Below are 25,278 nucleotides of genomic sequence, written 5' to 3' on the forward strand. Positions count from 1 at the left end.
GGACTCGTCCATTGACAGCGGAGCAGAGCTCTGTGTGTGGTGTCGGGTCTCTCGCTCAATGATGAGGTTTCAAGTGCGCCTTTGAGATGTTATGGAGTCTGTAGAATATTCTGCAAGTTATAACTTTTTCGATTCTCTTTTTATTATAACAACATTCCAACTTTTAGAGTACAAGACTGACCACCTGTACGTGTAAGCATTCCTTATTTAGTTTCTTTGTTTGTATATACAAGCTTCTGTGAGTTTTTTTCATAGCGAAAATGTTGAAAGTTTTGTGAGGACACTCCTTCTTCAGACGGACTAAGGCTACAGCTGACAAATTGGAGAATATATCAGCTCTGTCGTTTTCTTAGAGGTAAGTTGTTTTCTTTTTTAAAGCCTCTAATGTATTTTTTCAACATATGCCGCTTTTTGGAACCCATTATTTGGATGATAGCGGTCAATGGGAATGAATACACTCTTTATGGCACTAAAACTAATGCATTTCAGGCTAAATACTGGTTTCATGTCTCATATTAGCAGTTTACGTAGGTTTTCACGATGGCACGTGTGGTTGTTTCGATTTTCTAGGTTAGAAACATTTTTTTTTTTAGTTCATGACCAAGTCACCATAAAAATCTATGCATGTAGGAATGGGATGGGTTTAATGCCCAGGAAAGCTGACCTTATGATGCTAAGAGACTCTATTTTACCCGTTGCATTTAATTTGATGGATGCATCACTAGATTAATCGATTATCCACAGAGTAAAATGACTCAATATATGTGAAATTTACTTAGTTACTATAATACAACTGGGTGTAATGTATAATTACAGTTAAACTGCTTATGATAGTTCTCTTATGTTATATTAATATTTTCAGTACAGCTTGTTTTCAGTGCCAGTCTGTAGATGGTCTAATAACAATAAGTTATTCCAATTCTGTTGTCATTTGTATTCTTTAATTTCCCCTCCGTTATGATCACCTTCTGGGTCACAGCATGATCTTCACAGCAGGAGTAAGAGGTCGATTCCCCACTTTTCCAATCAAGTCGCTCCATGATGCCTTGCAATCATCTCAGTGGCATATCTGCCAACCTGCTATCAGAATCTGAATAAACCCGGAACCATTGTCAACATTACATTTCTATTTCCATCCCTAGTTCTGGTCTGGTTCTGATAAATATAAGCAAAATGGGTAAAATTGTTTAGGAGAAATTCATTCCCCGTTTATGATGATGGGAAATGTATTATAACACCTCCTGGCATTATTAAATTTAGCGACAAGCTATTTCTGGGAAAAATACCCTGAATTCTCAGACAAGGGTACAAGTGTATTGTTTGTCTTCCTGTAATTTTCCGGTCCGTCGGAGCAGCAGAAAAAATGGGTTTTCTGTTCTACTGATATCTTGACACCTGTCAGGGTGCATTTTAGTTAGGCCACATTGGGGAATAGAAGGCTTAATGAGACACACACACACACACACACGCGCGCACACACACAGTTAATTGAGCTGATGTTTAATGCATGATGGGTCAAAGATGAATACTGTACAACTGCATGCTCAATTGCACTGATGTGTACAAAATATGTCCCACTCCCACACTTCCCAGGTTACGTTTTTTTCTGGCTATTTGATCCGTGCACATGGCAACCTGGCACATATCTTTGTTTGATTTGAATGGGGTGTAATGAAAGCTGTTATTTGGAAATGAATTAAGGGCAATAGTTGCACTGTATAGCTTTCCACACTGGTCTGTGAAAAAAATACTTGTCATGTGAGTGTGTGGAATCTGGTGGCGAGACACAACATTCACGTGTGCCAGAATGGCAGTGTTGTAATGGGGGCTAGTTTATTTAGACGAGGGAGGGTAACAAGATGAGTTTGTGCATTGAAGACTACTGGGAGTGAAATTGGAAAAACTAGGGCTTGTGTGGAAATCATCAAAGAATGTTTAGTCATTAGATGCAATTTAAGAACTGGGACTTAGTGTGACAGAGTATTCCCTTTAGAGACATTGCAGAGAGAGAGCAGGCAAGGGTTAAACATTTGGTGGGAAGAAAGTTCAACGAAACTGGCATTTAGGGTGTACTGAGAAAATGTGTTTAACTAACAAATGCACATGTATTCCTCTGAACAGGCAGCTTCAGTAAATTAAATAACATATCGAAATACTCACAAGCTTGGCTGAATTGCACATTTTGTCTTTTTTGTGTGCATAAAATGAATGACATTTAAAAACCTATTTTCACTCAAGGGATAGTTAACCCAAAAATGAAATTGTTGTCATCATTTCACTCTGGCGGTAAAATCCTGTATAACTTTCCTTCCTCCGTGGAAAACTTGTGCTGAAGAATGTACTGGTAATTTCTTTCCATGCAGTTACAATGAATGGTGACTAGAGCGCTCAAACTTTAAAAAGGACTCTGAAGCCCTATAAAAGTGGTTCATATGACTAATGCATTTTCTGAAGTCATGCAATAGCTTTGTGTGAGAAACAGATTCAATTTACTGTAAGGGTTTGCTCGCTGTGTTCATGATACTTCATGAAGATGTCTGATTTGTGAACAGTGTTCTTTTGAGTTGGTGATCTTTTCAGTGAATCGGTTTATTCAGTTCACAAAACCATTCAGTATGAATCAGTCTGATCCAGTTCTCAAGTTCCACTCAACTGACTCGTCCTAAGACTAAGGTGAAAACATTAGGCTAAATGTCAGTCTATTCCTCTCACAAAGCTATCATAGACTTCAGAAGACTTCCGTACAAAACATATAAACTGCTTTTATGATAGTTTAAGGATTCAGTTCCCATTCTTCGTAATTGAATGGAAAATGACCAGTAAATTCTCCTTTGGTGAAATACAGGTTTGGAACAACATGAAAGTATTTGAATGATGTCAGAATTTTCATTTTTGGCTGAACTATCCCTATAAGAAACATGAGCTCAATCTTTCCAGTGTTAACAATGCGGAAGTTCAATGTGGAAGTAAGCTGTTTTCTGTGAATGTGTGAGACTTCCAATTCATTGTGAAGAATTACAAAGTGCAGTAAATGGTAAAACTATTTTGCACTACAAACCAGTGTGTTAAGAATTAAGACAATACATTAAAATATGGTAAAAAATTCAAGTTTGAAGGTACTAATAAAAATTACTGTAAGAGGATGACACTGGAACATTCCATTTACAAATATCCACGTACACTCTTGCGTGAACAATAAGGTGGATATGTTTTCCAGTTTCCTTTGACTTGTATGGTTTATAGACAGACAGACACCAGTTGTGAAACCTGTAAAGCATTATGGTTTATGACTGGAGTGGCAGAGGATGCTTGTGAATCTTGAGGTACTGGAGCATACAGTGAATCACCATCTTCTCTCCAACCGAGGAAATGTGTCACTTTCCTTGTTCTGATTAAATTTTTTCCAAGGGGCTTTTCAAGCATTTTGGAAATTAGGGCCGTGTTAACTCCTCACTCCTCTCATGAGTCTCTGCTCTATATATGTGCCCCCTGTGATGTTGTTATTTCTGCTGGATCAGGGCCTAATATGGGGACCCTTCTTTTTTCAGATTTTTTTTTTCCATTTGACAGCAGCATGAGCTTACATTTTTTCCTTCAGAATGGAAAGTTCTGGGTTTCTTGTGGCTTGGTGAGTGTCTGAGGGAAAAGAGGGAGGGAGCAGCAAGTTACGCCCATGTCTCTGTCTGCCTGCCTGTGTGCTGCCAGGCCAGTAGCGTCACCCATGTGACTCCATCCAAGGGAGGAGCCACCCTTATGATGGCCTCGATAAACTAAGAAAACGGAGCAAAGCCATTTTCTTAAGAGGTGGACATATCTAGAGAACCAAGTCTGAAAGTACCTGTGAAATGTATTTCTATTAGGTAAAATGGTAGATTAGTACCTCCTTTAGAAAGTGTAGCTTTAACTGTAATAAATGGAGCAGATATACATATATATTTACTGTATCTTTGAAAATGAAAGGTTTTTAGGTCACACCATCTCAGTTATCCATGAGTTTTTATTTATTTAGTAGAAAAAACTATCCGTCACAGTGTTGCTCTGTGGATAGCACGTAATAGATGGCAAAAGGTATTTTAGTCACAGGAATACCTAAATCATTTTTGCTGCATGTTGATTGAACCACATGACGTTTTTGGTTATGAATTGATTTTGTTCAAATATTTTTTCTAAGATTTTAAAGATTGTCAAACTTCTTACAAAAAAAGCTTTTCTTTTGAAGATTTTTATGCTTTTAATGAGGCTTTCTTTCTTGATTATGATATTAGGACAGTTGTATCCCCCCCCCCCCCCCCCCCCCCATTGTATGTATGAATTGCATTGTTATAAAATGTATTTTTCAATAAATTAATAATTAACTCATAATTTAATCGTTCCGGACCCCAACAAATTTGGTGACCCTATAGTACTAAACTGTAAACAAGCAAGATTCAGAAATATGAACAGAAAATGCAAAGAATAGAGGAAGAGGCTGTAGTAGAAAGAGAGGATAGAAGTGAGTGCATATGGCCATGTCGCTTATATAACCTATCGTTAAATTTCACTCCCTGCCACCTCACCGTTTATATGGTCTTTATATGATTTGTTTAAATAGAACGAGCAGTGCCTCACACTCTGCCCCCTCTTAACGCCGCAAGCACAGGCTCATGTACAGTAAGAGACACCAACCGTTCCAAATTACCCACACACATGCAAAAAAAAAAACATTTCTTCCTCATCTCCCTGGTAACCCACGGCCTCTCGATTGTTGCTAAGGTGGTCTGGTGGCAGTTATGCCCTCATATGAGCCTCCCGCAATGCTGCTCAGTGCACTCCCCCCTTTACTCCACTGTGAAGGAGTCAATAAATTCTCACCTTAACAAGGTATTAAATGGTTTCCATGGATACCAGGATCCACTCCTTCAATTTGGAAGGCTAACACGTTTTCCATTATTCTGAAACATACATCTGGCAGAGGAAATGTGAATCACTTTATTGTGGCTTGCGTAGGTTTAAAAATATCCAAGTAGCTACTTTATTTCTTTGTGTTTGTGCTTCAGGGAGCAGCGAGAGTCTGCGCTCGAGTTTCGTCATGGGTAAACAGAACAGCAAGTTGCGACCTGAGGTCCTCAACGACCTGCGGGAGAACACGGAGTTCACGGACCACGAGCTGCAGGAGTGGTACCGTGGCTTCCTGAAGGACTGTCCATCTGGCCACCTAACGGTAGAGGAATTCAAGAAGATCTACGCCAATTTCTTTCCCTACGGTGACGCTTCGAAGTTCGCGGAGCACGTCTTCCGCACCTTCGACACCAACGGCGACGCCACAATCGACTTCCGGGAGTTCATAATCGCCCTGAGCGTGACCTCGCGCGGAGGCCTGGAGCAGAAGCTCCGCTGGGCCTTTAGCATGTACGATCTGGACGGCAACGGATACATCAGCCGAGCTGAAATGCTGGAGATCGTACAGGTGAGCTTTTGGTTTCATTTGCATTTCTGTATTTTAGCTGGCCAGCCATTGTTTTTAGAGCAGCTTGTTCCATATCAATATTGGCTCAGTCTAATGTTTGGTGATACAGACCTCCTGAATAAACAGATCTCCTCAATCAAGTGTTCCACAGGCCATATGGTCTTGCCACAAATGGTGACCAAACACAAAGGCTTTGTTCGCTACTTCAAAGGGACTGTTGACTCTCGATGTTAATAACATAGATGGCTTTTTTACACTTGCATCAGAGGACATGCTATAAAACAATATCTGAAAGTGACATTAAATGTATCTGTCAGAGAAACAGGCTCATGATCATTTGCATTGATTACACTGATATGGAGTGTTTATTGAAGCTGTGACAGTGACAGCTGCGTTATGCAACTTTTGCATCAGTTGTAGCATTATAAAGACAAACGTATTGCGACTGAAAACTGAAACCTTTGCATGTGACCGCAAACTACCATATGTTTTGACACGGTTACATTCACTTTCACAGGCAATTTATAAAATGGTGTCATCCGTGATGAAGATGCCTGAGGATGAGTCAACGCCAGAGAAACGCACAGATAAGATATTCCGACAGATGGACACGGACAACGATGGTACGCCTCCTGAGATCCGTCTCCCACTCACTGATCAAATTTATATAGACTCTTAAAGTTGAACCACGCAAAATGTGCACTGTAAAAAATATTTTGCCTTTGTTTTACAGTAAAACCAATAAAGATTTGTCTTATAAGTTTACTTTTCTTACCCAAATAGTTTTTTCTTAAGCCAAATTGAGTAAATTTATCTTGCTTTAATGATGTTTAGATCTGGAAACCTTATGATAACCACAAATGAATAATGAAGCCACATTTAGGATTAATTTAAGTTCCAGGATATTTGATCACCACTGAAATGTCATTCTTGGAAATGGCCAAAATAACCTTTTTTCCCCCCATTTTTTTTCCAAATCTATAGGTAGACTGTCTCTGGAGGAATTCATCAAAGGTGCCAAGAGCGACCCCTCTATCGTCAGACTACTGCAGTCTGACCAAAGCACCTCTCGACAGTTATAAAAGCAGCTGACAGGCGCCACTCACATGCACACTGAAAAGACAAGATTTTTTTTTAAAAAGGGAATTGCTGGCGTTATCAATGACACATTTCTTTATCTTTCCTGCTTAAAAAAAAGTTCCATCGACCTGTTTTATCATTCCAGCCTGTTTTTATTTTGATGTAATTCTGCTTGGATTGGCATTGCTGAGTTGCCATAATGTTGTGGCCGGGTCAGATTGTGAAGGACCCCTTGAAATCAATTGTCAAAATTCTCTTTTAGCAGATATTCACATTTTAAAACGTATTCTTCTGGGGCCTCGTTTATAAAACTTGCGTACACACAGATTTGATCTTAGTGTGTGTGTGTGTATGCTAAAATACACACCAACTTTCATATTTATAAAACGGTCTTTGATGTGGAAAAATTATTAGCACCATGTCAGGGTCTGAGCGGAAGTACGCGCTTTTCCTTGTGAAAGAGGGTCGGAGTATTGCAGGGATTTGGACCATTCAGCTGCTCACAATTTCAAGATCATTTGCGATTTATAAATTTCACTTCTGGAAGAGAGGCATACGCACGTTTGTTCTCTGAATCAAACTTATGCACATTTGAGAAATGATCGTAAGATTATATGTAGGACGGTTTCTTCGCAACATTTTATAAATGAGCCCCTGATGATTGGTTGTACTACTCCGATTTTTGTCAAATCAAATGCTCTCTAGAATGATGCTGCAGATATGTCGTTGCTTCCTGATATCTTTAAGTGGTGACTAAAAAATATTTATATTTTCAATGGTTTGCATTCCACTCAAACTGTAAATGAGTAGTCCGTACCATATGCAAATTTCCAGAATGGCTATTAAGCCAAAACATTAAGTTTCTGCTTGTAAATATTTCATTTGTTTTGCATTCAATCAAGCTAAAGTATCTCCAGAGCACTATTTTGGTTAGATGTTGGGTTTATGAATCAGGTGCATTCGGAGCAGCCTGCTGTCCGACCAATTGTGATCCACTTCATTTAAATGGAAAGTATTGCTTCTTTTAGTATGTAACAGAACATGCCAGAATACAACAGAACAGTTCTGGGAATTATTTAATTTTTATTTTTTGAAGGAAATTACTTTTATTCAGCAAGGATGCATTACATTTTCTACATTGTTCCATTTTTTTTTAAATAAATGTTCTTTTGAACTTTCTATTAATCAAACCATCCAAAAAAAAAAAAAATCTATCGTTTCCACAAAAATATTAAGCAGTGTGTAAACCTGCTAAAACCCACCATCACATGAGGAGATCCCCCTTTCCATGTAAAGGAAGGCGCTATATAAATGTAACAAATTATTATTATCACAAAAAATACATTACATTTTAAAAAAAATTAAAATAGGAAAGTAATTGAAAAATATTTAATAGTATTACAGTTTTAATGTATTTTTGATCAAATAAATGCAGCCTTGGTGAGCAGAAGATTTCTTTCAAAAACATTTAAAAAAATCTTACTGAAACCAAACTTTTGAACAGTAAAGAAATGCCTACTGTTGGATGCTGGGGTTTAATTTTCATTGTATTTTAATTTCAAATTTAGCATTTATATTTCAAATCAACATAAATACACTAGAATAATTGGGTCAGACATTTGCAATTTAATCATGCATAATTATTTTTTTTCATTTTGGTTTCAGTTCTAACAAGCAGACAGAAACTTTTCAGAACCATTTCTGCCCTTAAGTAAAAAACAAACAAAAAAAACAACAGCAGCCATCAGCCTTTAGGCTACTCAATATTTAAACGCTGTTGTACGATTGAACATATGGCACAGATAGAATGGCAGACAGGTGGTTAGTTTCTATTTTTCCTTTTACCAGTCCAGTGTCAACATGAACAGTACAGATGCTGTTGGAAAAATACCTTCATAAAATGTAACAAATACTAAATGTCTTCAAGTTTCTGCTAATGGAAACATTGGAAAATACTCATAATTTGCTCTTTTGCATGCGTGGTATTTTAATACTCTCAATATATTTTTTCTCTGTAAAATGATTGTTGAAGTGAAATGCCAAAACTAACATTTGTACTGGATATATAAGCTTTATGAGTCATTTCTAATTTTGTATAGTGTTAATTGTGATGATGGTTGTATACTGCAGCTGGGATTGGGATGTCCAGACATATTTTTGTCAAGCCAAAGCATCAGTGAGAATCTGAATGTTGCATCTTTAACAACCGAATAGTGTATTTGTCTGCATGAATTCTCAATAAACCACTGATTCATAGGCCACTGGTGTCTATCAGAATAGCTTCTGTGATAAAAACGACTCAATTTATTATTTTTGTTTTATTTTCATAACAAAAACATTTTTCAAAACAAAGCTGTGTAAGAAAAATCTACACAACACCCACATTACACCCGGTCAAACACAGACAAATGGGCAAACTGGGATACTGGTTGGCTGCCAATCTTTTCAGTAACAAAATTTAAAAACAAAAAGGCAAATAATAATAAAAAAGAAAAAAAAAAAGTCACATGAGAGGGATAAAGGCTGAAAATGGAAACAATGTTATTAAGCTTCTTGCAACTCCAGTGAAACGAGCTGCTAAAAATCATAGAAAGGCGGATATAAATAACCACTGGTTTATCTCATTGCCAGAAAGACCAGTACCATTTGATTAAATCTTGTAAATTAAACAGATATTAGAAATTGTTCTATGAAGAGCCTCTGTGTGACGTCTGCTTACTTGAAACAAGTGATTGGTAATCAGTCACATTCTGCTTCATCAAGCTGATTGAAAGATCCAATCAGTCACAAATTCAAAAAGTGAAGGAACTTGAGGCAGAGCGTAGCTCAATCATGATGTACATACTGAAAAGCCTAATTTTTAAACTAACGGGGGTGTTTTCTTTTAAAAAAGCTGCACAGCCATTTGCTTTTATTGTATGTTTTCAGGAGTCTTGAAGTAAGTTCATGTCCCTACCATCCACTCATCCATGGGAGAGAAGACATGGGCATCATTTGGGTCTCAGAGGTCTAGAGTGGTTTAGACCAGGCTCATAACTCATCCTTCTCCAGATCGTCCAGATCCACGTCACTCAGGTCAATGTCATCCTCCATGGGCAACTGAGGAAAGGCCAAAAAAGGGGGTTGAAAACAGGAAAGGATGACATCCATCCACCCTCACACGGTTCTCTCTACTCACCACTCCATCTTTCCCATCCCAAGGCTCCACAGTGTTGATCTTAGGCAAAGCTCCGCCTCCCACCGTAGCAGTGGAGCCACGGCCAACAGAAAGTTCCCTGCATAAATAAAGACATTAATAGTTTAACAACATAAAACAGGCTGACAGTTAGAAGGGCCATTATAAACAACACCTTCAATTTATTGTATGCTATCAGTCTCTGTGACGTAACTTGTTTCCTTGTAACATAAACTCCAGCCTTCTGTTACCTGAGGAATTCGTGGATGCCCGTTTCACTGAATGAGCCTTTAAGCAGAGCGAACTTCATCTTGCGAGCATTAATGGCTGCCATGGCGGGATAGCCAAATCCACCGATCCCAAGAGAGGCCTCCAGCTCCATCTGTGCCCCTGCTTCAGTCCACAACCAACTGTGTAGAGAGAGGAAAGAGACTGATGTGTATGACTGCAACCCGCTCTCTATTCCCTAAAGTCTCGTCTCTGGCACACAAACAGCGACATGTACTGGTGTTATTTATGGGCAGGCTGATCTCAACTTAGATGATACTCTAGATGGTACTTAGATGATGCTGAAAATACTGACCCCCACATCTTCTTCTTGTATTTCTCTGCCATCGTCTTCATCACTTCCATGTAAGAGTTTCTTCCAGATGCACCTGCGAGCAAAGAGAAAATCAAATTAACAGAGTTACCGTATTTCCGCACTATAAGGCGCACCGGATTATAAGGCGCACCTTCAATGAATGACCTATTTTAGAACATTTACTGTATATAGGGCGCACCGGATTATAAGCCGCATAAGATACTGCAGTCAAACTTTTGACTGGGTTTGCGTTATGCATCCACTAGATGTGCTAAAAGGGAATGTAGTGAGTGCGCGGCGCTGGAAGCGAGGCGTTTATTAGTAAGCGTGAGCGCGCTGGGGCGGGCACGTAACTTACATTCGCAGCCTGACTCGTATGAGTACTCATGTGCGGCGGCTCGGTGACAGCAACAGCTGGCTGTTTTGAATGAGACGACCCGGTTACTGTGAACGGGGAACGCTTTATGAACATTCTGTGAGACGCAAGCAGCGCCGGGGACAGTGTGTCTGTTCGTATGTCTGTTAGTAAGAGTGAGCGCTCGTGAGCGGGCACATAACCTGATTTATTCGACGTTATTAACCAATTGATCCAATTGATCCATAAATAAGGCACTCCGGATTATAAGGCGCACTGTCGTTTTTTGAGAAAATTAAAGGCTTTTAAGTGCGCCTTATAGTGCGGAAAATACGGTATTGCGTCTTTTTGCAAACTAAAACTACTACAAATTGGTGGTTAATTGAAATGAAGCTGAAATAAAACAATTAGATGATAAACAAATGAAAATTTGAAACATTGCCTTGGCAACTAACTGAAATAAAACTAGTTGAAGTACTAAAATTGGAATTTAATTATTTTTTATGGTAAATAGAAACAAAACTAATTAAAAAAAAGACAATTACTAAAACTTCAGTACACAAATGAAAACTAAAACCTGTATATTAACAATCAATCATCTTCCTACCATAGCATCTTACACAGTAAGTTGAAAATGAAGTGATTACTTATAAATGACCATTGCAATAACACATACACACACTCACAGCGCTTTACAATCATATCGGGATCTCTCCTCAACCACCACCAGTGTGAGCATCCACTTGGACACATTTATATATATGCAGTATATATAAACAATTATATTTAAATTCTATACTATTTTTGAGTAAAGAAAAGTTAACTAAAATCAATCATTCTAAATGCAACAAGTAAATTAAAGCATCACAGCAGTCTATGTGCACAGTATGAAAAAATTGTTTTGAGGTATAAAGATGAATTTAATTACTGTTACATGTAGTTTTATCTGGTTAACTAAGTGAACGTTTGATGACAGCAAATGTAATCTAAATGTAAAAATAGAGGAAATGATCATGCACAATTAAACATCCAATAACCAATATATTGTGCATCCCTAGTGCCATCACTCTGTTTAAGGGGCTTGTCATTTTCACATTTTTCTTCAAAAAACAATAGTTTTGATGAAATCATTTGATGCGAGTTTTAGGTTGACGCTGTATCGTACCTGTGTCGAGAATGTGAGGCAACACAGCTATCATACACAGCTGATAGTCCTCGCAGGTCTTCTTCAAAACAGCTTCACTCAAAATCTAAAGGAAATAAAAACCACATGAATATAAACCAAACTTCACCTATTACTTCTTTACAAAATGTTTATCAAAATAAATGGTAACACTTTACATGTAACAAGAACACAGTAAAAGAGTAACTATAGTAAGAACTATAAATTATGAATAATTGCATGCAACTACCTTAACCAAACCCTAATCCTAACCCTCTAGTGAGTAAATGTAAAAAAATAATACAAATTAGCTACACCATATTCTATAATACGGTTAAAAATTAGAAGAGAAAATATGCACCTCTTGAAGCTCTGGAGGAGGGATGTTATTAGAGAAGAGGTCCATGGCACTAGCAACGATGTCAGATCGGGTACGTCCCCCCTGAAAGTCCTCTGGCTCCTCTCCTTTACGAAAGATCTTGATGGTGGGGAATCCTCGAATCTACCAATAAAGACAGCAGAAAAGACACCGTTAATGAACCCAATCACCCGAGGAGAAAAAAATGTCTCAACAAAAAAAAAGCCACAAGGACAACAGACATTCAACAAAAATCATTGTCCAAAATGAATTAATTTTTTTGATGGGATATAACTGGGATCTGAAAATATATATATTTTTCAGATAGAGCTTATTTTACAGACCTGTTATGCATGTACATACTATGTACTACTTATTGTTATTACAATAACTAGGTAATAACTAGGTACTAACCCTGAACCTACAACTGAACCTAACCCATATAGTTACTTTATATTAACCAGTACTTTCTCAGGCAAGTACACATAAGTGCACGTACTGTAAAATAAAGTGCAACTGAATAGTTTAAATTAAAAGACATCAAATAAGTACCCCATAGCGGCTTGCCAAGCCCTGGTGAACAGTAGCATCCACAGCACCCAGTTGCACTTTACCCTTCGTCTGCTCTTTGATTTCTGTGGCGGCTGCCGTCCATTCTGGCTCAAGACTGGAAACATTAAAGAAAGTCAACACGGGAAAGCCCAGCCGGCAGAGGAATTTCATTGTGTCTTAGTATCCTTGTAAATAATTGAACACGAATTCAATAATGCATGGCACAGCATGTCAGGTACAATTTCAGGAGAATGACAGACAGGTCTTATGATGTATGCGAGACACGGAGAAAGCCACATACTTTTTGCAGTGTCCACACCAGGGGGCGAAGAACTCCACAAACCAGATATCATCGCTGTCCAGCACGGTACGGTCAAAGTTATCATCGGTCAGCTCCACAACATCCTTCTTATTGCCAGCACCACCTCCACTCTGATCACAACATCACAGAGTCAATCAATCAATGGAAGACAAACATAATATAACAACAAAATCTTCATGCTGAGCTTCAATACCTGTCTGCTGTAGTCTGAGCCTCCAGTCTTTCCACCAAGCCTGTCTTTGACCAGGGAACGAAGAGCATTCAGAGCTGAGTCTACAATGGCCTGACTGCCTCGGCCACCTAGGACAGAGAGAGAGAATTAACTAAATACTTTCATATGGCCATAAAACATTTTCTTTACATGCATGGCAAAATGTTTGATGAAAATGCAGTACTGAACCTTGGTAGTCCTCTGGTTTGTTTTTGTTGGCTCCAAAGATCTTGATAGTTGGGAAGCCTCGGACTCCATACTGGCCTCCCAAGGAGTTGTGTTGGTCTGCGTCCACAGCACCCACCTTCACAATGCCCTGTACCAAAACACAAATGCTATCAATTATCTTTTTTATATCCATTTTTACTTTTACTTATACAAAAATAAGTGATGGGAATTATGAGGATTTTAATGATTCAGGTTTTAATGATTCAAGTATGGTTCCTTAACCAAGAGAGCACCAAATCATTAATCCTAAATACTACATACTATACACCACTATTCAAAGGTTTGTGGTTAGTACGATTTTTGGAAGTCTCTTATGCTCACCAAGACTGCATTTATTTGATAGAATAAACACAGTAAAAACAGTAATATGTCAAATGAAATTTCCATTTCTTAATTTGGTACTCAAGAAACATTATTGTCATCAATGCTCAAAACGTAATTGCTTAATTTCAGTAGAAACTGCAATACATTTTTTTCAGAATTCTTTGATGAATGGAAAGTTTAAAATATTGGATTTAAAAAAAGAAATATTCAGTAACATTATATGTGTCTTTACTGTCACATTTGAACAATTTAACACATCTTTGCAAAATAAAAGTATATTAATTTCTAGTGTATACTACATTTTGGAAGAATGCTGAAGTTTGTAAATTGAACCGGTTCTGAAAAAGCCCCAGTTCTCAATTGTAAGTGTAATTAATTATTATGTAATCTTAAATTCGGAATTTACCTTTAAAGCTGAAGCTGCTTTTTTCCATTCAGGAGCCAAGCTCTTGCAGTGACCACACCTTTAAAAAAATAAAATCAATAAATATGTTTTGCACATAAACATCACCATGAAACATAACTACACAGGTGTAATAAGGATGCTCATGACTGTATTATGCATCATATGCAAACTAAGACTAACTCTTAAGGCACTTCATTTGCATTGCTTTACATCTCATTAGAGTAGCTATGATGACTCATACTTTCAATTATATACAAGAAAGCAACAGATTGGGCTGATTCAGCACCAGCATTCCAGATAGTAACCTGATCTGTAACTAAAGATCTCTATGAGTAACACATATCCGGGTTCCATCACTCTTACAACTTACCAGGGGGCATAAAACTCGACCAGCCAGAGACTGTCACTCTGCATGACTTCCCTGTTGAAGTTGGAGGGGTTGAGTTCAACCACATCATCACTGGCAGAGTAGAGACCGTGGACAGAGAGCACAGTCAGAGAACACGCAAACACACCTGAGAAGATAAAGGAGGAGCATCAGTACTGGGGTACAGCAAGTGATTTCAACAGCTCTATTAAAGAGAAAAAATGCAAAATGCTAAATTTTTTTGTTGTAAAAACAAGATCTAACGTTACAGCATGAAACACTGCATATGGTTCATAATCATACCAACCAGGACTTTCTACTACCAGACTCTCGGCACATACAACAGATTATTACAAAATCTCAATATGATGACAATGCGCATTTAATTATTATTCTCCAATTAGTCTTCTGCAATATGAAGATAAATTTGTTGTAATGTATAGGCCTAACCCACCATTACACACTCTAAACTAACTATAATGTACTATACGGTGTTACACACTTACAGGTATGTATTTAATGCAAACATAAGCTTCATAAAACACACTTCAGTTGGTTTAACTTTAGAGGATTGTTTCTCCTTTTATCATATTAACGTCCAAACTAACGTTAGTTCTACAGTTAAGGCTCTCTGCATCTCACAGTTTGCTTGCAAACGAATTTGAGTCAATAAAACTGTCTTTCTACAGCTGAGTTCACGCCTTTATGTCAGTATAACTCACCCAGTAGCGCTTGCATGGTTCTTTATGCCTAGTCAACTATCTTGTTTAAGGCTTCTTCAGTCTGTGTAGTGCTGTGTGCACCCCGCCGCGTGAACTCTCTCTACACCTCACTCACTAAATCACACGACCGGTCTCCAACCAGCAGCGTAACAACACAACACAGTCATACCGTGGCCCGCGCTGATTGGCGGACCTCCACCCGGAGACGACCTTAGCCAATAGGAGCTCGACGTGTAGTTCTGCATCTCGGGAGAGGTACGGTGGCTATGAGGGGGCAAAATTGTTCAATGAAATGTACAAAATTTAAGGATCTATGTATTTTAACACATCAAGTAATTTATAATGACAAAACGTTTCTATTTTATCTTCCATTGACCCATTTTAATGTAAGATAAAGACAAATACTTCTTGTATTTATAATGCTTATACTTGTTTGAATTAGGATTTAATAATATAATACAAGCAAGACGCATGTTCAAAGAATGATTTTAATTTGAGCCATAATATACTAAAGTTTACATAGTAGGTATTAAGTTACTTTAAGAAACATCTTAGCACAAAATAGAGTATAAAATTGCATAAGGGTGTTCTTCAACTAAGAGGACTTTTAATACCCCTGGAGTAGATAAATTTCAACGTTTTCTTTACATATTTATTTACATAGTATTGATTGTGCAGGATGTCCCTTTTTGTACAACATTTCCTATCAAGCTGTAATTGTGTAAAATTTACACAAATTATATATATAATACATAAAATGTCAGCTATGAAATGAGCCTTAGCAAAGGTCAACCATTGTATTCCATTAAAATGTCATTAGCACCACTTTTACCAAAAAATGTTATCAAACACAATGCAAGTTGAGATGTGGTGGATCATGGAAATGTTCATGAGTTTCAGAAATGAGACTAAAATGACAATATTTCAGATACACAGTTAAACATTGTAATAAGACAAATTAACTATATTAAAGTTTTTAAGAGTTCACAGCGCCAAAAGGCTCATAGTTGAAAAAACACCCATAAAAAGCCTCATATACATACATACATACAAAAAATAAAATCATATTATGCCATGCATTTGTAAATAAATGTATTTAAATGTATTTAATCAGCAGTGCTTTTAAGTGATGCCATTGATTTCAATAATCTGTTTTGTGCATATTGTGCTGATAGCAGGTGATTGCTCAGCTTATCCTGAGATGTTGAAAATCTTCTGGATGAAAGCTGAAGGCAGAGAAAAAAACAGAAGGCCCAAAAAGATCAGCCCGGTTATGCTGAGCAGAGTCACCACTGTGGCCAACTTATACTGCCGCCAACCCATTATGCAGGTCACCCGTATTGGACTCAACAGCCACGACAGGCTAGTAGTTGGACGACTGTGTGAAAGAGAACAGGGTTTTAAACTATCTCACACACATACATGCATACGCACACTATGGAAACAAGAAACATGTTCAGTTTTATCTCAATGAGTTCATTTTATTGTCTTCATACTAACCAAAATAAATAAATCCATATTGCACACTTGTGAACAAGAATTAAAAATACACTCTTTTTATATAAACAAGCCAAAATCAGTGCAAACAAGTCCATGGTCAAGTGCCATTCATTAAATAGAGCAACAGTACATAGCAAGCAAACAAGTACACAGCAAGCAAAATCAAGGAAGTATAGGAAAGAGCATTCTATTGTTTTATTTAAACTTGAAATGTGAAATTAAACATCATTCCCCTACTAGACTCTGTGTTTCTCTAAAGGATAAACAACATTACTGTATCTTACTGGAGTGCAGTGTGCAGAAGATTTGTGTCATGGACTGAAAGTGCAAACATCAAGGCAAAGTTTAATCAAATAACAGTGTACTGTATATGAGGCCTGCAACCCTATCATAATATTTTTTTCAGACTACAGCCACTGATGAACAAGTCATCTTTCTTAAGACAAAGTTGCATGCTTATTACGCTTTTAGCACGATACATACATGTCTAGACAATAACTACAAAATCCAAGAATTTGAAGCAATGCATTCATATGAATATTTGAACAGATACCATAAACGCTAGTCCAGTTTTATTTCGTACCAAAAATAAACAGTGCTGCTTTCTCCATATGTCTCATTATTCTTGAAATGTACAAATAGAAAGATAAATATGATGATTGATCTTTTCCAGGTAAGACATGCAAATTGATGCCGTAAGAGATATTTGATACGTTATGCTTAGAGTGCAACTATGAGAGATGTTAAACTCTTGAGATATCGTTTAAAAATAAAATAAGTGCTTTAAATTGAAACCAATTATTAGAAAAGGGACACTTGAGAGGTCAAGGGCAAATCAGAATCTCTCAAATGAACCTTTCTGACCCCTCTTTAGGCCCCAAGCAGCTTCTTGACCAGATAGCCTGGCATACTGTAGAGAAACAGGCCCACCATGATCAGCAGCAGCAGAGCCAAGATGATCTTGATGATGAGCCACTTGTAGCGGTTGCATATCAGGTAACGGATGGCCTTCAGCGGGCTCAAAAACCACAGGAAGGTGGTGTCAGGCCGGCTGTGATTGGAAGTGGTGAAGGGGTTGCAGGTAAGAGGTGGTGAGTTGAAAGGTGAAACCAGGGATGATGGAGGAAGAGAGGTAATACAAATGTTAGTGGTTAGTAAGATGATTGGTAACATGACTGAAAAGTTGTAAAATCTCTTAAAGGCATATTAACCATTTAAGCAATGACTTAAAAAGGAAAGTTTGTTAATGTCACAATGAACATGAATATTGAATATTGCAGTGTTTATTATATATGTATATATATTTAACTTCCACTTGCAATGACATCTCTTCTCTGATGGCGTGTGCACCAGCGCACTCACATGAGATTGAAAAAATAGCAAGCCACAACAAGCCAATGATTCCATCAATTCCTGATGGACAAAATCATGTACGGCCCAAGATTTTTTTCTTGTCGGAGAAGCTGTTTCACTAGGATATACATCACAATAGGAAAGAAAAGACTATTGCAACTTCCATTTCATGCCGATTTTAATGCCATTCAAAACCTGTATGACTTTCTTTTGCTGAGCACAAAAGAAGATATTTCAAATAATGTTTTTTGTTTATACAATTAAAGTAAATGGGTTCCAAACAACTCATTTTTGTTTTACAGAAAAAAAGAAGTCACACAGGTTTGGAACAACAAGAGGGCGAGTAAATGATGGCACAATCTTAATTTTTGGGTAAACTATTCCACAGAGCTGGTAAAAACCGGTCCTGGAGAGCCACTGTCCTGCAGAACTTAACTCCAACCCTGAAAAAACTCACCTGCCTGTAGCCTTAGTAATCCTGAAGACATTGATTAGCTTGTTCAGGTGTGTTTGATTAGGGTTGAACATCCATTGCTCTCCAGGACTGACGTTGCCTATCCCTGGCCTAGGTCTACCGTGTGTTAGTCTCGCGTAGCCAGACCTTCAGACTGACGGCTGAACGTCTAGCCAACGTTCCGTGGGCGTGACGTCTGAGGCTGAGACTAACCGTGTGTGTGAGAATGATACTGTAACTTTGCAGTGGGTTGAGCTCATAGCAGTAAAATGACACATCAGGCAACAAAGGTAAGTTCAGAGAAAGCACAGTAGCAAACAGACATAAATATCATTAAAATCCATTATAAATAATGCAAGTCATTGCCAAAAACAGACAACCAGAGGAAAAATGACCACCAAAAAGACTTGAGGTACCACACAGCATGTAGCTATGCGGTAAGAAAGAGTTGGGATGACAAAATGGAAAACACTTAATCACCCACAATCCTTCAGGTCCATGTTGTAGGCCTTTAAAAATGGTACAAGTGACAAAAAGACAGAAATACACTGTGAATGGTGACATTGCACAGTTTGAGCTTAAAGGTTTGCTCAGAGAGATCCAAAAAGCAGAGAAAACAGAGGCAGTAAGAGTGGGCTACCAGTGATCTTCCCCTCTCTCCTCACGCCCCTAGGAGTTTCTTGACCAGGTATCCAGGAATAGAGTAGAGGAAGAGCCCAACGAGGAGGAGGAAGAGCAGCAGGGCCAGAGCCTTCAGGATCAGCCAGCGGTAGTTGTGCCAAATGAAGTATCGTATGGACTTCAGAGGGTTCATGAACCACATTAGACTGGTGTCTGGACGACTTTTTCCAAAACAGGAATGGGGGTTGAAATGAAGGAAACGAGCGGGAAAGGGTAGGCGAGGGAAAGGGCAGTAACAGGAGGAAGGAAGGATGTGAAAGAGGAGAGTGGGAGTATTAGAAAGGGAAGTTAACAGTTTCAGATGGGCATTCTTCACTGGACTTAATAGTAGACTTATATAGTCTACACTAGAGTATATCTTTTTATTCATAATCTGAAACTGCATTGTTTCTCAGATGTGCTAGGCACCATGTGAGCGGAAGCAAATGTGTGTAAATGAGCTGCTTTATATCTTACTTTGGTTTCTCAAGTGGTTCAGGTTCGTTCCGTCCAAGGCCGACTGGACTTTTCTCTGCCTCCTCAGCTGACATTAGATGGAGCTCTGCCTCCACTTTTCCCTGCAAGCATGACATGGTTGGAATGTTCATGAGGTAACCTTAGCAGTCATTCCAAATACACTACACGCTGGCTAATTATCAAGCAGTAGTAAAATAACATTTAGATAATTGCATTGTATTAACTCACCGTGAGCTCAAATTCATCATTCTCATCTCGGGCCACAAATGGCCACCAGCCCTTCACTCTCTTCTGTTTGAAGATGGAAATGGTTGGCAGCTCATGTTCTTTGAGAACCATGTTGAGAGAGCACTGCTTGGCTGTTTTTGCCCCACGGGGAAACTTATTTAAGTCCAACTCAATTGCACCTGTGGAAATAAATCACAGGCAGCATAAAAAATATATTTTGACTTTTAATTGAGCACATTATTAACGACAATAATCAAATTACTCGTCACCCCAAGTTATTTTGCTATACATGCAAATAAGTCTGTATGTTTTGTGAGCATACCCAGGAAGTCATCTGCAGAGAAGTGATCAGCATCCCATACTTGAAGGGTGAGTCGAGCAGGAATCTTGTACTCTGTCTCATCCCAGGAAAACATGGATTCCTTCTTGGAGATGACTATCTTCTCCTCAGCCATTAGATAGTCAAAGGGGTAGACAAAGCGCCAGTTGAAGTTTCCCTCCCCAGTTAGAGAGTGATAATGCACGTCTGTGTCCTGTTTATCCTCCTGCTGTCCTTTCAGCCAACTGAGCAGGGAGAAGATTTTCAATTGTTAGAAGTGGCACAATAATATTTTAATATTTATGCAAAAAAAAAAATCCAAGCACGGTATACATATAGTCATCAATTACTCATTGTATATCACATGACAAAACATGCACAAATGTTCTGAACAAAGAGGTGTCCTTTAAAAGTGCATTTAGATATTTGCAAATGTGTGAAATGTATAGACAAAAATATTGAATAGACAACATGCATATGATAGCATTTATACATATCAAGTTGATGCTCCATACTGCAACAGGAAACTGAACAAAATAAAAGTTCTACCCCGTGGTCATTGCAGTAAGATGTTATTAAACATTTTATTGAAGTCTGCATTATTACATTTTAGGTCACACTTTATATTAGGGTCCAATTCTCACTATTAACCATCTATTAACTATGAATTTTGCCTCAATAAACTCTTAATTACTGCTTGCTTATTAATAGTTAGTAAGGTAGTTGTTAAGTTTAGGTATTGGGTAGAATTAAGGGATGTAGAATATGATCATGCAGAATAAGGCATTAATATGTGCTTCATAAGTACTAATAAACAGCCAATATCCTAGTAATATGCATGCTAACAAGCAAATAGTGGGAATCGGTCCCTAAACTAAAGTGTTACCATATTTTATTATTAAATGCAAAGACTATGTACTGTAGATCATCAATGCATGACTCAGAGTTATGAGCTTGTTACTTTTTGATAATATAATTTGAAAGAGAGTGCATGTAATTACAAAATAAATACACTCTCTTTAAATAGAAAAGAAAAATAGATGCTTGACCTGACATCTAGTCAATTATCTGCACTTAAGTTGTGAGGCTTGCATCTGCAGAGTTTTGTAGTCTGTCCCAACAGCATTACATTATATAGGGCTACTGCCTGTATTATGTATTTCTTTGAACCATTAGTAGCCAACTGTATGAATCAGATACATGCATAATTGTATGCGTAACTTTACAAAATAAATAGATTCAGTCCTTAAGCAAAATGTTGGTATGCAAATGCCACATGTCAGATTATAAAAGTAGGTTTTGGCATGCAAACAGACATATCTTATGCTTTCATGCAGTAATTGATACTGTGAAAGATATCTCAGTCCCCAAGACAAACTAAACAAAAATGGCTCTATAAACCAAGACCATACCAGTTATTAAATACAAAATTTAATATTAAATATACATTTATATTAACATTTTTATATGAACTATCAAGGGAATTTAACTCAAAAGACAATTTAATGCAATTGTAAATAATATTGTCAAATGAAATCAGAGGTTATAACTAGAAATCAGCATCATTTTGAATGATATGGTCCTGTTTAACTAGGATCTGCATGGAAGGTGGTATTTATTCTTTGGGTGTGAATGGAAGGGGCAGGTACAGATTTCTGCAGGCGGTGGGGAGAGCGGTCAAGCCATGCGATTGTATCGTCTTTACCCCCTGACATAGATGTCAGACATCTTCTCTCCTGTCATGAAAGCATCGTCCTCTAGAACTACGTCATCAGTGTTCCAAATAATAACACGAAGCTCAAAGCTAGATAACAGCACAGCAATGACGTGGGGGGCAGGGAGGGGGATAGACAAAAGTACATCAAAAGCAACAAGACAGACAAACAACAAAAGGAAACAGAAACAAACAAAAAGTAACAGATTAACCACACACTCTTCACACACCTGCCCATACCTACCCCCTCACAAATATGTCACTGGACTTTTCCCCTGTGAAGTAATCATCATCTTCCAGAATTACTTCGTCAGTATTCCATATTATCACCCTGAGCTCATATCTGGGAGATGAGTGGAGGGGAAGGAAAAGAATGGGATCATCATCTCACATTGTAATATTGTTTTAACCTAAAAATGTAACTGGTTTGATTCAAATGAAAAATATTAGTTAAGATTATAATATAATATAACCGAAGTGAAAAGGTAAAAACTGGCATAATTTTAGCAAACTCACAGGTCTGGCTCTATTCTGTAGCACTCACTTTCACAATTCAATCTTATCCAGATAAAATCAGGATCCGCTTTACATTTATTTCTACTTAATTATGCCGTGCATTCAGAAATGCATTTATGTCAATAAACTGTACATTTGGAGTTTTTGCAGTGCATGAATATCTCAGACTCAAGTAGGACAGTTTCACAGTACAGGCCTTGTTAAAAATTGGCACATTCTTTAGATGATTAACATGAAAAAAATAAAGGCAGATGAGAGGCGTGAAGCAGGCAGAGTAAGTATGAGAGGATAAACAATAAGGACAAGGTGTTGTATCTACAAACTCTAGGAAAGAAAGAGTGTCATCTATTTTGTAGCTGAATCGCAGTAGTATCTCTGCAGTTAAACAAACTATTATAGTAAAAACAATTATAAAAAAAAGCAAAGTAAAAAGACATTCTGTAGTTTGGTAATTCGCCATTCACAGCTACTTCTTCATCCAAAGCTTTTAAGTCATCCAAAGAATATTAATTGCACAAGCAGTCCAAATAACAAAGCAATCTGTTCCTTGCTTAAGGGTGTAATGATCTAAGAGTGAGAAAGTGATTTAAGCATGACTGATTATTAAAGCTTCCTATCTTTGTCTAATTTTTTTCAAGGCTAAACTCAGTGATGCACATATCAAAATGACATTTTGTTCCATGTACAGTACCTAGAGACTTTAAGGAAAAAACCTGTAAAAAGTGATTGCAACATTATGCACACATGAAATATTAAAGCCTTAACTGCAACAAACTATTTGAGATTAAAAGAGGGTGAATAAAGGAAAAGCAGCAAAAGTTTCACTGATCCTGATTCAAAATGTGTTCAAAATGGAGTAAACCGAGACTTTGAACAGAATCATCTACCTCTTTGGTTTGCGTGGCGATATGTCAATGGCTGGTCCTGGTGCGGGTATATCCATAGGAAACATGTCCACCCACATTTCAATCCTTCCCTGTGAGATCATGAACATTTGAGGAGTTGACCAGTTATTTACAATATAATAATGACAAATTGTTATGGCACCATTTTGCTTCATTTTTCCTAAACATTTTTTTTTTCAGTGACGTTGTATTTTTCATTTACATTCCCTCATTTATCAAGCATAGATAAACTGCTGAAAATGATGCAGCTTTTTATTCATCCTCTGAATTTGTTACCAATGATGGAAAATTCAGCAAGGCCACATGGTGAACCTTATAATATGTCAGCAGTATTTTGTTGCACACGCATGCATACCTGCTCTATGCCTGGCTTGTCAGGGTTGAGGAGCGGCCTGGTCTCTACATGCTCAGGGATGAGTTTGCAACCAACACGTGGGATCTCCTCCCAATGCCTAAGAACAGTGAGAGCCAAGTGTTCTTCTGTCTGCTTCTTCAGACCTGTAAGCCAAAAAAATTGATATCTTTTTTATAAATAATAGGAGAAAAAAAATTGAATTACATTAGATTACATTCTCTGTATAAGCTCTTAAATGTCTCACCACTCTCATCCTCAATTTCTGTAAACCCAAGAAAGACGCGGTTTGCAACTTTGACCCTCCCACCAGGTCCATAGTGGGGTCCATCCAATTTGCCTTCTTTGCACAACTTAGCAAGGATCTGAGTTGGTTTCTGAGGGTCCCGCCATACATTGTAACCATGGCTGTCAGTTAAAAATATAACACTGTTAGTTTAACACATTAATTCAGGGCAGTTAATTAAGACTTTATGGTTGGCTTGGACAGATCAAAACAATTATTTTCTAGGTATGGCTGTTCTCGTCATATTTATGCAATTAATTATGATTAGTTAGATAAATTCATTGTCACATTATGTAAAATAAAGTAATCGACTGACAACCCCAAAATGAAGATACTTTAGCATGGTGTTCTATAAAGATTTGAGTGTTTCCTGCTCAATGTGTTGGTCCCCTAAATCAAGTAAAATAGGGGCAGAGAGAACTCACACAGAGTAGTTGGGAGCGATGCCACACGTGGCTCTGTGTTTGCTGTAGTATCTGTTCTCCAAATCAATCTTAGTCTCACCGATCAGGTCATCAGTTCCGACTAAATCCCAGTCATATACTGCCACAGTCAGCATGGACTCCATTGGGAATGTGGCCTCTATGTCAAATGACCTTAAGGGAAAGAGAGAGAAGAGGGTGTCCTGCATGAAGTGCTTTCAAGAAATTAATATGTTCAAGCTTAAGCTCAAACCATTGGCTTGGTTGGTTTACAATAGTATAGCCTACTCACTTTCCAAATACAGGATTCAGCTGCTTGGATATATAGTTCTCCTTGTCCCGAATCTCCGACTTTCCCAATCGAATGACTATATAAGGGTCTGCTTTACCATTTATGTCTGCAGGATGCAGGTCTGTGGCCTGAGAAGAGAGTCATGTTACTTCAGCTGACACAGTACTGCACTAATAACACCTACGTATATTTCAGAGTTGAATTCACTTACTCTAATGATATAAATCCTGATGAGAACATTGATAGGGTCATTGTGAGGTGTGCTTTGGAACATTCCCATGTTCGGGTCAAATCCTGACTCCCTGGTGATCTCCTCAGACAGTGGTAGTTTATACATACAGAGGGATCCCTGGTTCACAAGGAGACAGATTCAAATATCAAAATGACATGTTCATACACTAATTCTGAAACCTGATCTGTACATATCTTTATGTATATATGTATGTGTGTGTGTGTGTGTTTGTGTGTGTGTGTGTGTGTGTGTGTGTGTGTGTGTGTGTGTGTGTGTG

General features: G+C 37.9%; 3 protein-coding genes across 8 annotated transcripts in view; 1 reads left to right on the top strand and 2 right to left on the bottom strand.

The window, feature by feature from the left end:
* On the top strand, nucleotides 1–8,787 carry hpcal1 (hippocalcin-like 1). The gene is made up of 4 exons (XM_077220104.1): nucleotides 1–355; nucleotides 5,037–5,446; nucleotides 5,964–6,069; nucleotides 6,431–8,787. Exons 2-4 carry the CDS (start codon nucleotides 5,069–5,071, stop codon nucleotides 6,526–6,528), a joined length of 582 nt encoding a protein of 193 aa, XP_077076219.1. The 5' UTR covers nucleotides 1–355; nucleotides 5,037–5,068; the 3' UTR covers nucleotides 6,529–8,787.
* Nucleotides 8,788–8,829: 42 nt separating this feature from the next.
* Nucleotides 8,830–15,473, bottom strand: pdia6 (protein disulfide isomerase family A, member 6). The gene is made up of 13 exons (XM_077220097.1): nucleotides 15,292–15,473; nucleotides 14,573–14,717; nucleotides 14,203–14,260; nucleotides 13,434–13,560; nucleotides 13,227–13,333; nucleotides 13,013–13,143; nucleotides 12,712–12,826; nucleotides 12,163–12,303; nucleotides 11,805–11,889; nucleotides 10,285–10,357; nucleotides 9,953–10,111; nucleotides 9,705–9,801; nucleotides 8,830–9,625 (listed from the first exon to the last, which is right to left on the bottom strand). The coding sequence occupies exons 1-13, from the start codon at nucleotides 15,305–15,307 to the stop codon at nucleotides 9,557–9,559; spliced, it is 1,323 nt and encodes a 440-aa protein (XP_077076212.1). The 5' UTR covers nucleotides 15,308–15,473; the 3' UTR covers nucleotides 8,830–9,556.
* Nucleotides 15,474–16,751: 1,278 nt separating this feature from the next.
* Nucleotides 16,752–25,278, bottom strand: part of otofa (otoferlin a) — an 84,738-nt gene continuing 76,211 nt past the window's right edge. For 4 of the 6 annotated variants that reach the window (XM_077220763.1, XM_077220764.1, XM_077220766.1 and 1 more), the window contains 11 exons: nucleotides 24,981–25,118; nucleotides 24,770–24,897; nucleotides 24,481–24,651; nucleotides 24,017–24,177; nucleotides 23,773–23,915; nucleotides 23,400–23,488; nucleotides 22,241–22,339; nucleotides 20,286–20,527; nucleotides 19,964–20,142; nucleotides 19,736–19,836; nucleotides 16,752–17,842 (listed from right to left, as the gene is read on the bottom strand). In XM_077220763.1, coding sequence (XP_077076878.1) covers nucleotides 17,662–17,842; nucleotides 19,736–19,836; nucleotides 19,964–20,142; nucleotides 20,286–20,527; nucleotides 22,241–22,339; nucleotides 23,400–23,488; nucleotides 23,773–23,915; nucleotides 24,017–24,177; nucleotides 24,481–24,651; nucleotides 24,770–24,897; nucleotides 24,981–25,118 — 1,632 coding nt within the window. In that variant the 3' untranslated portion in view covers nucleotides 16,752–17,661. Of the gene's footprint in view, nucleotides 19,441–19,735; nucleotides 19,837–19,963; nucleotides 20,143–20,285; nucleotides 20,528–22,240; nucleotides 22,340–23,399; nucleotides 23,489–23,772; nucleotides 23,916–24,016; nucleotides 24,178–24,480; nucleotides 24,652–24,769; nucleotides 24,898–24,980; nucleotides 25,119–25,278 lie in introns of all 6 variants that reach the window. The other 2 variants (XM_077220765.1, XM_077220767.1) reach the window with 1 other exon arrangement.

The sequence above is a fragment of the Siphateles boraxobius genome, unplaced genomic scaffold (assembly GCF_051911475.1).
Source record: "Siphateles boraxobius isolate OS27281-9 unplaced genomic scaffold, OSU_SipBor_1 8, whole genome shotgun sequence".
Taxonomy (NCBI): Eukaryota; Metazoa; Chordata; class Actinopteri; order Cypriniformes; family Leuciscidae; genus Siphateles; species Siphateles boraxobius.

Excerpts from the sequence above, each read along its gene's own strand:
- pdia6 (XM_077220097.1), bottom strand. Across the intron at positions 12,304-12,711 it reads GCTTGGCAAGCCGCTATGGG|ATTCGAGGATTCCCCACCAT; the intron begins GTACTTATTTGA and ends CTTTATTGGTAG. Across the intron at positions 10,358-11,804 it reads GCCTCACATTCTCGACACAG|GTGCATCTGGAAGAAACTCT; the intron begins GTACGATACAGC and ends CTTTGCTCGCAG.
- hpcal1 (XM_077220104.1), top strand. The coding sequence starts at position 5,069 with ATGGGTAAACAGAACAGCAAGTTGCGACCTGAGGTCCTCAACGACCTG. Across the intron at positions 5,447-5,963 it reads AAATGCTGGAGATCGTACAG|GCAATTTATAAAATGGTGTC; the intron begins GTGAGCTTTTGG and ends TCACTTTCACAG. Across the intron at positions 6,070-6,430 it reads GATGGACACGGACAACGATG|GTAGACTGTCTCTGGAGGAA; the intron begins GTACGCCTCCTG and ends CCAAATCTATAG.